Below are 14,091 nucleotides of genomic sequence, written 5' to 3' on the forward strand. Positions count from 1 at the left end.
CAAGATTTCTGGCTAGTGTTGTGACAATTGGGCCTACAAATTTACCCTAATTGTGAGCTCAACTGTGAAAAGGGAATGGAAGTTCATAAAATGTCACAATAACCTATAACAACAACCGTTAATGAGAAAAGGTGCAAATGGGAGACAGACTGAATTAGTACAAACGAAAAAGACCGACTGATATAATTCAAGAACAGTGTTAAGATCATGTCTGGTAAACTAGAGAAGTGTGGGACTGGAAATCAGTGAACCAAAATTGTTAGCGTTTAGGCCTAATTGGTGGACAGAATAATGAAGGGATGGGCTATTCCATCCATTACTCACTTGGGGCAGGGCCAGCTCCAGGCACCAGCTCAGCAAGCAGGTGCTAGGGACGGCCAAGGGGAAGGGAAAGGGGCGGCACATCGGGGTCTTCAGTGGCAATTTGGCGGCAGGTCCCTCGGTCCCTCTCAGAGGGAAGAACCTGCCGCCGAATTGCTGCCGAATTGCCTCCAAAGAAGAAAATGAGAGAAAGTCAATGCTGGCTGACCAAAAGCAGGGAATGTGAATGCTTGCTGACAGAAAAACGAGAGAAGGGGAGGGAATGAGCTTCACCACCATGCTGCCACCCCCCACCATCTCTTGGGACCTAATCCTGAGGTGGATCAGGCCAGAGAGAGGGACCCAAATGACATCTCCAATGGCTTTGGCTAAATCCCAAACACCACCCGGGATGCGAGACTTCCCCCATACCACACCCCAACTTGTCCTTTTCCTTCCCTACCTTATTTTTCTTTCCTATCCATTCCCTTATTCTTTCTGTCTAATAAGAGTCTGGCTTACCAGCCAGAACTGTCTTTTCTGCAACAATGCTGTAACTGTGACCAGAAAAGCACCTAAAAGCAATGCCCTAAACAGCTCAATGCTGGTAAACATTTGCCAGGTCTTGGAGTGGTTAATAAGACTATGCTGTGCCTGCAGTGAGGTTGCAAGCAGTTTCCCAGCAATGAGGGGTGTGTGTGTGTGTTGTTTTATCTTTTAGGAAACAGAATCAGACTTTAACAGCAGCAGCAATAGCTCTAGCCCATCTCTACTAAGCTCTTCTCTTTTTCCTGAAAGGACAATCATTACCATCTCTATTACCATCTCAAAAACAGTCAAACAAGCAGTTTTCCTTCTAAAACTCATTACAGCCAAAAGGAAAGGGAATAAGAGATGCTGTTAAAATGAAACCCTTACTTAAGACTTCACATTTCAAATGATTTAATTTGTTTTCCTCTGCATCTTTTATATAAAAGATTTAAAACATTTTAAAGGCATCTTTGTCCTGGCACTGAGGAGGCTGTGGTCTCTATATACCAAATCCCAAGCTTTGTTTTAAACCTTTTAATGTTGGACAGTTTCAGGGTCATGGTAACACCTTATCTCTTAGGGCCATTTATTCAATCTAAATTAACACAACATCAGTTATGGGTTCAAGCCTCAAAATTTGGATCTAGAGGCTTAGAACACTAACATTCAGGGTATTTGGATGTGGGACACTCTTATTCCAAAACATCTGTTTCTTCTCCTAGCTTAAACTTATTAACACAGAGACCACATCAAAAAAAAAAAAAAAAAGGTATACAAGAGTTAGCCAGACTTTTCTGAATGCGTTTGGGGTTTAAATTAAAGTTTTTACATGGAAGTCTGGGAGCTCTTATGCTATCCAAATGGCTTCATACCAAGCATCTCAGTTCTGTTTCACCAGGTGTTTACTTATACTGTGCCATCTCTTTGGTATCTGAGCACAAGCATTCATTTATTTAGCCTGTTAGGAAAGTAAGTTTTAATATCCCCTTTTTACAGATGAGAAAACTGAGACACAGAGAGATTAAGAGTGTGATTCTGATCTCATTTTACATGGGTGTAAATCAAGTCCCCATTGAAGCAACTGTGAAACTGGTGGGAGATGTGAATCTGAGGTGTGAATAATTTGTCCAAGGAAATCTGGCAGAATGGGGAATAGAACCTAGGACTCCTGACTTCCAGCCCTGTTCTTTAAATATAGACCATCTTTCTTGTAGTGAAATTCATTGTAGTAACAATTTCAATGTGCCCCCAATTATTTCAAAGGTCCTGAAAATGGAGAGAATAGGAGCTTCTTTAAATGATCACTGTAATATACAGATGATCAGATATTTCTTTATCTTTTTACATCTGGTTTTCTTTATAAAATGTGCAAGGTAAAACAAAAATTAGTTGTGTCCTCGTATTTCACACATCAAGTAATAGCCCAATCAACCTACTCAATTATTTGTTTTCATGTGTTTTATTTACTCAGCAAACAAACTGGAACATTGCCTTAAGAGCCATTCTAGTCTGCCTTGTAAAAATTAGTTTAGTATTCCTGCTGCACCTACTATAAATCCTTATTAAAAGGTGGAATTTTGTTGCCTTGTCCTGAATCACTAAAACTGTTCTTTCCTGCTTTTGTCATGTTAGAAGAGTACTTGATTATTTTGGATTCACTTTGGCACTAGCTAACCATGTCTCTTCCATATGCTAGCTTTATTGTAACATGGCTTGTATAATAATGTTTTCATGCATTCTTTTTCTATTGACAGGAAAATTTAGAGAAGAATTTAAAGCAGCATTTTCTTGCTGCTGGCTTGACATTCACCATCACCAGGATGAACGACTCACCAGGGGCCGTGCAAGCACTGAAAGTCGGAAATCCTTGACCACCCAGATCAGCAATTTTGATAATGTTTCAAAACTTTCAGAACATGTTGTGCTGACCAACATGAGCACACTCCCAGCAAATGGTACTGGACCTATTCAGAACTGGTAGTATACTTGTCCCTGTCTTTTGATGCCTTTGTAAATTAAAATTTGATCTTACATCGAACAGTCTTTTAACCAGTTGTTGCGGAGTGTGGGGGAGTCAGAGCCCTGCACCCCTCTTCCCGAGATTCACTGCGACTCTCAACCAGCCAGTAAAGCAGAAGGTTTATTTAAGGACAGGAACACAGTCTCAAGCAGAGCGTGTAGGTACGACCAGACCCCCTCAATTAGGTCCCTCTGGGAGGTTCAGGGAGCTTGGACCCCAGCTTGGGGTTCCCTGCGTTGCACCACCCAGCCCCAACCGAAACTAAACTCTCAGCCCCTCCCGCTGCTCCTCTCCTTTGTTCAGTCTCCCGGGCAGAAGGTGTTAATTCTCCCCACCCCCGTTCCTGGCTCAGGTTACAGCTCAGGTAGCTTCCTTCAAGGGAAGTCCCACATCCCCACTGCAACCCCCCTGCAACATTCCCAGGTCAAATCTGCCCTGCTCCCTGCTCCGTCACATCAATCTGCCCTGCTCCCTGCTCCGTCACATCTCTCCCCCCTTTGAGACTGAACTGAGCGGGGTCACTCTGACCAGTGACCTGGGGAAGTTCAGGGCTCCCTCTCCGGGACAATGCGTCCGCTATCAGGTTGTCACGTCCCTTCACATGGACCACGTCCATGTCATAATCCTGCAGGAGCAGGCTCCATCTCAGGAGCTTGGCGTTGGCTCCTTTCATCTGGTGCAGCCAGGTCAGGGGAGAGTGGTCGGTGTGCACGGTGAAGTGACGCCCAAAGAGATATGGCTCTAGTTTCTTGAGGGCCCACACCATGGCCAGGCATTCCTTCTCGATGGCCGCGTAGTTCTGCTCCCGGGGTAGCAACTTCTTGCTCAGGTACACGATGGGGTGTCTCTCCCCCTTTTCATCCTCCTGCATTAACACCGCCCCCAGTCCTGTGTCTGAGGCGTCGGTGAACACCATAAAGGGCTTGTCAAAGTCTGGGTTTGCCAGAACTGGGCCACTGACCAGAGCCTCCTTCAGCGCCCGGAGAGCCTCCTGGCACTCCTCGGTCCAGACCACTTTGTCTGGCTTCCCCTTCTTGCACAGCTCAGTGATGGGGGCGGCTATGGCGCTAAAGTGGGGCACGAACCTCCGATAGTACCCTGCCATCCCAATAAAGGCTTGGACCTGCTTTTTGGTTTGAGGAGCGGGCCAGTCTCTGATCACCTCCACTTTGGCTGGTTCCGGCTTTAGGCAGCCGCTTCCCACCCGGTGGCCTAGGTAGGATACCTCAGCCATCCCCACCTTGCACTTCTCCGGTTTTACGGTCAGCCCAGCCTTCTGGAGTCGGTCCAGCACTTGTCTAACCTGGGATATGTGGTCCTCCCAGGTCTGGCTAAAGACACAGATGTCATCGATATACGCCACGGCAAAACTCTCCATCCCCCTCAGTAGCTGATCCACCAGGCGCTGGAAGGTGGCCGGCGCTCCCTTGAGGCCGAAGGGCAGGGTCAGGAACTCATAGAGCCCCAGAGGGGTGACAAAGGCCGATTTCAGCCTGGCATCTGCATCCAGCGGCACTTGCCAATAGCCCTTTGTAAGATCCATGGTGGTAAGGTACCGAGCACCTCCCAGCTTGTCTAGGAGCTCGTCCGGCCTGGGCATGGGGTAGGCATCGGCTACAGTGATGGCATTGAGCTTCCGATAGTCCACACAGAACCGGATCGACCCGTCCTTTTTGGGGACCAGCACCACCGGCGAGGCCCAAGGGCTGGAAGACGGCTGGATCACCCCCAAAGCCAGCATGTCATTGACCTCTCTTTCCAGGTCCTGAGCAGTTTTCCCTGTGGCTCGGAAGGGGGAGCATTTTATAGGCGGGTGCGATCCTGTCTGCACCCGGTGGACAGTCAGATTAGTGCGTCCAGGCTGGTTGGAAAACAGCTGTTGGTACAGATGCAGCACCCCTCCGATCTCAGCTCGCTGGGCAGGGGTTAGCCGATCAGAGAGGGGAATTGCTTCCAGGGGGAAGCCAACTCTTGTCCCAGGGAATAGATCTACCAAAGGGTCATCTCCCTGCCCCTCCCACTGTCCACACACGGCCAGCACCATATTCCCCCTGTCATAATATGGCTTCATCATATTCACATGGTACACCCGGTGGTGGTGTGCCCGGTTCGACAGCTCCACCACATAGTTTACCTCGTTTAGTTGCTTGACAACCTTGAAGGGCCCTTCCCAGGCGGCCTGGAGTTTGTTTTTCCTCACGGGGATGAGGACCATCACCTGATCCCCAGTGGCGAAGGCGCGGGCCCGTGCTGTGCGGTCATACCAGACCTTCTGCTTCCTCTGGGCTCTGGCCAGATTCCCCCTGGCCAGGCCCATGAGCTCGGCAAGTCGTTCCCGGAAGGTCAGGACATACTCCACCACCGACTCTCCGTCAGGAGTGGCCTTCCCCTCCCATTCGTCTCTCATCAGGTCCAGGGGCCCCCTTACCCGCCTTCCATATAGCAGTTCGAAAGGCGAAAACCCGGTAGACTCCTGGGGTACCTCCCTGTACGCAAACAGCAGGTGAGGTAAGTACTTGTCCCAGTCCTGCGGGTGCTGATTCATAAATGTTTTCAGCATCATTTTTAGCGTCCCATTGAACCTCTCCACCAGCCCGTTGGATTGGGGGTGATATGCTGAGGCCCAGTTGTGCCGGACCCCACATCTCTCCCACAAGCACCGGAGTAGGGCCGACATGAAGTTGGACCCTTGGTCCGTCAAGACTTCCTTGGGGAGCCCCACTCGGCTGAAAATGGTCAGCAGCGCATCCGCCACAGTGTCTGCTTCAATGGACGATAAGGGCACTGCCTCGGGGTAGCGGGTGGCGAAATCTACCACCACCAGGATGTATTTCTTCCCAGACCGGGTCGTCTTGCTGAGAGGTCCCACTATGTCCATGGCCACCTTCTGGAAAGGCTCCTCTATGATGGGCAAAGGTCTCAATGCTGCCTTCCCCTTGTCCCGGGCCTTCCCCACCCTCTGGCAGGGGTCACAGGATCGGCAGTACTGCCGGACGTTGGTGAAGACCCCGGGCCAGTAAAAGTTCTGTAGCAGCCTCTGCCTGGTGCGCCGGATCCCCTGGTGCCCTGCGAGAGGGATGTCATGGGCCAGGTACAGTAGCTTGTGGCGAAACTTCTGGGGAACCACCAGCTGCCTCCTGATCCCCCACGACTCCACTTCCCCCGGGGGAGCCCACTCTCGGTACAGGAACCCCTTCTCCCACAGGAACCTCTCCTTGCATCCTCTCCTCATGGTCTGTACCACACTGAGGTCAGCCAGGCCCCTTAGCTTCCGCAGGGAGGGGTCCTTCTGCAACTCGGCCTGGAACTCGGCGGCTGGGGAAGGGATGGGGACCTGCTCCCTCTCGTCGGCTGGGTCGGAAGCCCCAGCCACCCCGCGGCCTGTCCTTGGGTGTTCCCTCCCCACCCGGGAAGGGTTCGGTGCCTCCGGTGGGACATCCTTCCCAAGGTCAGGGCATAGTGCCCCTCGCCGGCTCTGGCTACGGGTCACGACTAAGGCGGTCTGGGGGCTGCTTGGCCAGTCCTCTAGGTCCCCCCCCATCAACACCTCAGTGGGCAAATGGTGGTGCACTCCCACGTCCTTGGGGCCCTCCTTGGCCCCCCATTTCAGGTGTACCCTCGCTACGGGAACCTTGAATGGGGTCCCGCCCACCCCGGTCAGGGTCAGGAAGGTGTTGGGCACCACCCGATCTGGGGCCACCACCTCGGGCCGGGCCAGTGTCACCTCTGCGCCCGTGTCCCAGTATCCATAAACTTTCTTCCCATCCACCTCCAGGGGAACTTGGCACTCGCTCCGCAGGGACAGCCCCGCGCCAACCCTGTAAACGGAGAACTTTGAATCCGGAGCATCTGGCCCCCCAGAGAAGCTGGCCGGGGGCCCTTCTCTCTCTTGAGCAGTTGATAAGCTGCCAGCCCCTCTTGCGTGGGAAGCCTGCCCCTCGTCCGTCTGGGCCTCTACCAAGTTAACCCGGTGCGGGTTCGGTCTGCTCAGTCTGTCCTTGAGCTTGGGGCACTGGGCCCGAACGTGGCCTCTTCGGCCGCAGTAATAGAAGCTCAGGTCCCGTGGGTCCCCTCGAGCCGGTCGGTTGTCCCTGATGCTGGGCATTCCCCGTGGGAGGGGATTCCCCATATTCCCCCTTTGGGAGGTGCCAGGGTGACTCTCTCTCTGCATCGCGGCGGGCCTGTTCCTTTGGGGCTCCTCCCTGCCACCCCCTGACCGGCTCTTTACAAACTCATCAGCCAGCTGCCCGGCGTGTCGCGGGTTCTCTGGCTTTCTGTCCACCAACCACAGCCTCAGGTCGGATGGGCACCGCTCATACAGTTGCTCCAGTACCAGCAGTTTAATCAGGTCCTCCTTCGTCTGGGCCCCACCAGCCCACTTGCTGGCGTATCTTTCCATGCGGACGGCTAGTTGCAGATATGAGATCTCAGGGGTTTTATCTTGACTCCGGAACCTTTCCCGGTACATCTCAGGAGTCAGCCCAAACTCACGTAGCAGGGCCTTTTTGAATAGTTCGTAGTCCCCTTTCTCTGCCTCTCCCAGTTGGCGGTACAATGCCACGGCTTTGGGGTCCAGTAAGGGGGTAAGGACCCGGAGTCTGTCCGCGGGATCAACCCGGTGCAGCTCGCAGGCCGTCTCAAAGGCCTCCAGGAAGTCATCCATGTCCTCCCCCTCCTTTTATGGGGCCATGATGCACTTATCAAAGCTCCGTGCAGTCCTGGGTCCCCCCTCACTCACCGCAGCCGGGGGTTGGCTGCCCTTCAATCTCGCCAGTTCCAGGTCATGCTGACGCTGTCTCTCATTCTCCTGTCTCTGTCTCTCTTTCTCCTCCCGTTCATGCTGTCTCTGTTTTTCTTCACGCTGATGCTGTCTCTCTTTCTCCTCCCGTTCATGCTGTCTCTGTCGTTCACGATCCTCCAGCTCTCTCAGTTTTAGCTCTTTCTCCCATTCCAGCCAATTCCGCTCCACGGATGCCGAACGTCGCCGGGAGGATCCTCTGCTGGCCGGCGAGCTTCGCCGGGGGGATCCCCTGCTGGCCGGGGGGGTCACGGCGCCCTCGGTATTTGCTGGGCTCCTCCCCACCCTTCCCCTAGGCATAGGAAGGAGGGGTCTCGGGAAGCCCTCAGCAGCCGGCTGACCACTCCCAGCTGGGACAGACACTGGTGCCTGCGCTGCATTTGCCAGGCTGCTTCCCTGAGACACAGGGATCAGTTCATTCGCGCGATCTTCCGCCTCCAGCTGGGCAATGAGCTGTTCTTTGGTGAGCCTCCCAATGCGCAGCCGCCTCTGCTTGCACAGCTCCACCAGGTCGCTCTTAAGCCGCTTGGCATACATCTTCCTGCTGGCCACTCACCGGCCTGTGTGCTCACAGCTCCCCCCAGTTCCCAGGGGGACCCCTAGTGTGCCAGCCCTTCTCGAGGTCACCGCCTCTCTGCCAGGGTCGAGCTGCAGACTCCTCCGCCCCTGGGACCACTCGCTGCGATCCCCCCGGGGGACCCTGTTACTGCAAAAGTCCTTCTCGCTGGTCACACACTCCCAGGGGTAATAACCGTCTCTCTCTCACTCTTCAGCACACCTGGTCCCCGTCAATCCCCCTTCGTTTTACTGCTCCCCAGTCACTTACTGCAGGAAGCGCCGTCCACGGGGTGCAGTAGATCCCGCCGCTGCCACCAGTTGTTGCGGAGTGTGGGGGAGTCAGAGCCCTGCACCCCTCTTCCCGAGATTCACTGCGACTCTCAACCAGCCAGTAAAGCAGAAGGTTTATTTAAGGACAGGAACACAGTCTCAAGCAGAGCGTGTAGGTACGACCAGACCCCCTCAATTAGGTCCCTCTGGGAGGTTCAGGGAGCTTGGACCCCAGCTTGGGGTTCCCTGCGTTGCACCACCCAGCCCCAACCGAAACTAAACTCTCAGCCCCTCCCGCTGCTCCTCTCCTTTGTTCAGTCTCCCGGGCAGAAGGTGTTAATTCTCCCCATCCCCGTTCCTGGCTCAGGTTACAGCTCAGGTAGCTTCCTTCAAGGGAAGTCCCACATCCCCACTGCAACCCCCCTGCAACATTCCCAGGTCAAATCTGCCCTGCTCCCTGCTCCGTCACATCAATCTGCCCTGCTCCCTGCTCCGTCACACCAGTGACCACAAGATTGCAGGCAAAGAATATAGGACAAATTGACCCACAACTTTGTTTATAAACTTAGAGTTACAATTTCATATCATTTGCTTTGAAACTGTATAAATTGTAATTTCAGGGGAGGGTAATATGTTATTTAAATATTTTCATTGGATTTCTACTAGTTTTGATCTTGCAGTAAAGAGCAAGTATCTGGAGATATATACAATATTTGCCTTGGAGTTGGGATGTGTGCATGAAATCAGCCTGGATTCAGCTTCGTGTTGATTCTCCGACTATGCCAGGGTATAACAGAAATTTTTTAGAACAGATATTCTCACCAAACTTGGATGCAAATCTTTTGCATTCCCTGAATGTCAATGAAAATTTCAAAGTATCTTTTCATAAACGGGTTTGAATCTGAGCTGGCTGAGTCATGTGGAGAAGTCATATGGTATTTTCTTCTCTTTCTCAGATTGTCTGAGACTACCCTAGGTGCTGAGGAGGACTGGCAAAGACATTATCATTCAGTTTCTCAGAGAGAGGGTGCTTTTAAGTGCCCCTAATTCCCTCAGACAATGGACCCTGCTATATATTTTGTTATCTGTCTTATATCCCATTGTAGCTTTGAAAGGGAAATCAGGTGTCTAGGTCTGTGGGATGAGGTTTAAGGAAGGACTTTTGTCCACTAGTCTAATAGTCCTACTGGCAGTTATCACTATTGTTCGTACTTGGACACTGCATTATAGATTTTATTTTAATGGAACTATCTATGCCTCACATGATTAAGTTTTGTTCAGTGAAGGGATATTTCACTGCAAAAAAATCAGAATTTTTCTCTGGAGTCACACTCAGATTCCTGTCTGCTCCTACAAAAACTCCTCAAACTATTAGACCTACTGTCTGAAATTCTTTTAGTGCCTGATACTGCAGCCGTTGAAGACAGCAGGTATAGGATGAAGCCTCTAGTTGTTACTGCCTGGGATATCTTTTGTTGTTTGATATTATCTTAAACTGTGCTATATAGGTTTTTATACTGTGCTCCTCCTCGTGGTATCTGAGCACCCTCCAGTAATGCATTAAGCAATGTGACTAACATCTGCCATGTGTCATTTGTTCCCCGTGTCATGTTGTTTTTGATATGAGACCTCCTCAAAAATGGAAGAGCAGAGTTGATTTCTTATTTCAGAACAAAGCTCCAAACACAATGAGGCAGTAGCATCAAAAAGAGGGATATAGTCCCGTGATCCCAAACATAGGCATAGGATGAGCTATGTATGTCAATACCACCTGCAAGCATTACAAACCTATTGTGCACATGTATATCATAAATTTCCCAGATCTACCTAGTATCAAACAACATGTAGGGTGGTGACTCAAACACTGGTCCTCTGGAAAAAAACTGCTGTATTCTTGAGGAAAAGCAGATATGGAAAAGGCTAGTTTATTTGTTGCTCCTACCAGAGTTTATTATTTTATTAAGCTTTAATTTGCCCATCTTCAGTCCTGTGGCTGTTTCTACGTACGTGGCACGGGTGGGGTTCATCGATGCTACACATTTACACCAGTGAGATCTGGTTGGGGAAGCCTGTCTAACTGTGTCGCTGCAGATGCGGCTTCTGCCTGTGTTCATTATTTTTCATCATTCTCAACTCTGTGCCTGTGTCTGAGTGCCACACACTTAATAAAAGTCAGAAGTGCTTTGGGTACACTATGGAATCCTGATAAGGACCAGGCCAGTGTATCTACTGATGAATCCACTTATTGGCTGAATGTTAAATAAATAGCAACTAACATGTAACAATTGGGAGAGTGGCTGGCTTGAGCAAAGGTAATATTTCATCCCACCTTTTTGAAGTTCTTACAATGCACCCATCGTCTAGGGATCTGAGTATTGGATATTTTCAGGTAAAATATAACACTGTAAGAGCAAATCAGGGTTCTAAATCAACAGCCATTACTTGTCAATATCATCATTCAAATGTTTTAAATGTTTGAAAATTCAGAGAGAAATATTGTGACATGAGTTTTTAAGCAGAATTCCCCATAGACTTCAATGGAGGATGCTGCTTAAAAAATGATGGTAGTGTTTAGAAACTTTTCTCCAAAGTGCTGTTTGGGGGAAGGGATAGCTCAGTGGTTTGTGCATTGGCTTGCTAAACCCAGGGTTGTGAGTTCAATCCTTGAGGGGGCCACTTAGGGATTTGGGGTAAAATCAGTACTTGGTCTTGCTAGTGAAGGCAGGGGGCTGGACTCAATGACCCTTTAGGGTCCCTTCCAGTTCTAGGAGATAGGATATCTCCATATATTATTATATGTCAATAGACCTTTGATTGCCTTTATACTATCGACTGAAGACTCCAGTATATAAGCAATAAAATCCATATTATATGTTACAGGTGTCACAGCCAAACTCAGCCCATTGAAGTCAGTGGAATTGCACCTGCGTACACCAGGGATGAACACGACCTCAAGTTTAGATGAAGCAGAAGGAGTTTCTGTGGAAGACAGTGGCACAACAGAGAATACAGAGTGGGCCAAATTCATTCCTGCTGTAACCAAACTGACCTTACTGGAGTTACATCAGGGATGAGTTTTGCCCTGTACATTTAAAACAACCTGTGAATGGCACTCCAGTGATAACACAACAGTTGGACAAAGGGATTCCTCCAAAATGACTGCTGCTTCAATTCCCAGTCTTATGGAAACTTACTTACCTCATGATGAGCTAAAGATACAGAATTCACATCTTTGCAAGACTTTTTAAAGAATATATTGCATCACACTTTGTAAATCCTGTATATATTTATTTTTAATATATTCCAGATGCCATGTAACATTCTCAAATGCATCATGTAAAGAACTGAGTATTTCAAAGCAAGGAGTCATTAACATTTCTTTTATGTACTAATACCATTAATGACTTTAATTTAATTGCAAAGAACACTTGCTCCTCCTATGCATTAGTGGAATTTTGGAATTACCTTTACACATGATACACAAATGCACAGAGTCTGGGCAATAAAATGGAGGATCTGGAATACTAGTGCAGGAGATTAAACCAGACATAGGGATTACAGAAACATGGCGAAACAGCACCCATGACTAGTATTGAAAGGTATGTCTGTTTAGGAGAGCTAGAAATAAAGACATTGTACACCAATGTAAACTGTAAAGAAAAAAAAAGTGGCAATATAGACAAAACAGAAGCTATTTGGGTCAAAATCACTTTCGGGAAGGTTTGAAAAAGAGCTTCTGTTGGGACAGCAATAAGGGTCTGCTATAGATCCCCAGGGTCGGACTCAGATCTGGATAGTAGTATGTCTCTTTCTAATAATATTACCATTTTTGAGGATGACAATAAATATTAGAGAGGAAAACACTACTGGGAATTGTGTCATAATAGGAGACTTTATCTTTCCAGATATAGATTAGAGAATAAATGCTTCTTAATACTGGTAGGACCCAGTTGTTCCTGGCTATGATAGATGACAGTTTTCTTCATCAAATTGTTGCTTAACCAGCAAGGGGTGATGCAGTTTTAAACTTGGTTTTTGTAAGTAGTGAGGAAATCATAGATGAGATGGTCGTAGGAAATTACCGTGGACTGAGTGATCACAAGTTTAAATTAAATGCAAGGATAAATAAAACAAAGTTGTCAGCTATGTCTTTTTATTTCAAAAGGGTGACCTTTGGGAAATCCAGGGAATTAGTTAAAGAAGTCAACTGGCTTGGAATTTCTTTAAATCAGCTATACAAAAGCTATCTGTAACTTGCATCCCGTGTAAGAGGGGAAAAAATCAAAGGGAAATACTCCAGCCCCAGCTGAACAACTAACCACCTCAAGAAGGTTAATAGGAGTAAGCAGAGAGCCTATAAGGAATGGTAAAGGGGACTAATGAGCAAAGAAAGGTACATCTTGGAGGTTAGACTATGCAGAAATTGCTAAAAGTCAAAATGTATTAGCTCTTACAAAGGAAATTAAAAATAAATCATATGAGTTTTTTAGTTACATAAATAAAAGGGGAATAAGGAAGGATGAGGTTGGGCTGCTATGAGTGAGGCTGGGGAGGTGATTCAAACTAATTTAGGTATGGCCCAAAAACTAAATAAATACTTTGCCTTGTATCGGGGGTAGCCGTGTTAGTCTGTATCTACAAAAACAACAAGGAGTCTGGTGGCACCTTAAAGACTAAGAGATTTATTTGGGCATAAGCTTTCATGGGTAAAAACCTCACTTCTTCAGATGCATAGAGACATCAGGGAGGGAGAAGAACTATTTAAGATAAAGGACAATGTTGGCACAAGAACCAATTGGTATGAACTGGCCATGAACAATTCAGGCTGGAAATTAGAAGATTTCTGACCATCAAAGGAGTGAGGTTCTGGAACAGCCTCTCAATAGGAGTTGTGGGGGCAACCAACTTAATTAGTTTTAAGAGACAACTCAATAAATTTGAACGGGATTGTATGATCGAGTTGGTTGTGACGGTAGGGGGCAGGGTTCAGCAGCACTGGGTCATCACTACTGGTTTATGTCTTGTGTTCCTAAAGCTCATGCTTCAGGACTTCAGTCAGGCACCTGCAGGAGTCAGGAAGAGATTATTTTACTCCCAATGTGTTCTGCCATCTTTTTGGTTTCCTTCTTTTGACGTATCAGGGATGGTTACAGCTAGGAAACTGGACAGGTGGGCCAGCACTTTCAGGTGGCACCAAGCATTCTACCTCTCATGTGTTTAGCTGGCTGGTTCTTGCTTAGGGTCTAGCTGATTTTCTAGACAGAAGACATGCAGTAAATCTAATCTAGCTGGATTTAAGTAAAGTATTTGATACAGTTCCACATTTAGAAATTATTAGTTAAATTGGAGAAGGTGGGGATTAATTTGGGAATTAAAAGGCAGAAAAGGAACTGGTTAAAGGGGAGACTACAGTAGGTCATGCTGAAAGGTGAACTGTCAGGCTGGAAAGTGGTTACTAGTGGAGTTCCTCTGGAATTGGTTTTGGGACCAGTTTTATGTAACATTTTCATTGATGACCTTGGCACAAAAAGTGGGATTGTACTAACAAAATTTCCAGATTTCACAAAGTTGGGAGGTATTGCCAATATGCAGGAGCCTTCAATATCATATTGGA

General features: G+C 48.3%; 1 protein-coding gene across 1 annotated transcript in view; it reads left to right on the plus strand.

Annotated features, from left to right (window-relative positions):
* Nucleotides 1-12,612, plus strand: part of HCRTR2 (hypocretin receptor 2) — a 67,043-nt gene extending 54,431 nt beyond the window's left edge. Inside the window, exons 7-8 of the mRNA XM_008163760.4 lie at nt 2,586-2,786; nt 11,358-12,612. Coding sequence (XP_008161982.2) covers nt 2,586-2,786; nt 11,358-11,551 — 395 coding nt within the window. The 3' untranslated portion in view covers nt 11,552-12,612. The remainder of the gene's footprint in view (nt 1-2,585; nt 2,787-11,357) is intronic.
* Nucleotides 12,613-14,091: the final 1,479 nt, after the last annotated feature.

Source organism: Chrysemys picta, chromosome 3, assembly GCF_011386835.1.
Source record: "Chrysemys picta bellii isolate R12L10 chromosome 3, ASM1138683v2, whole genome shotgun sequence".
Taxonomy (NCBI): domain Eukaryota; kingdom Metazoa; phylum Chordata; order Testudines; family Emydidae; genus Chrysemys; species Chrysemys picta.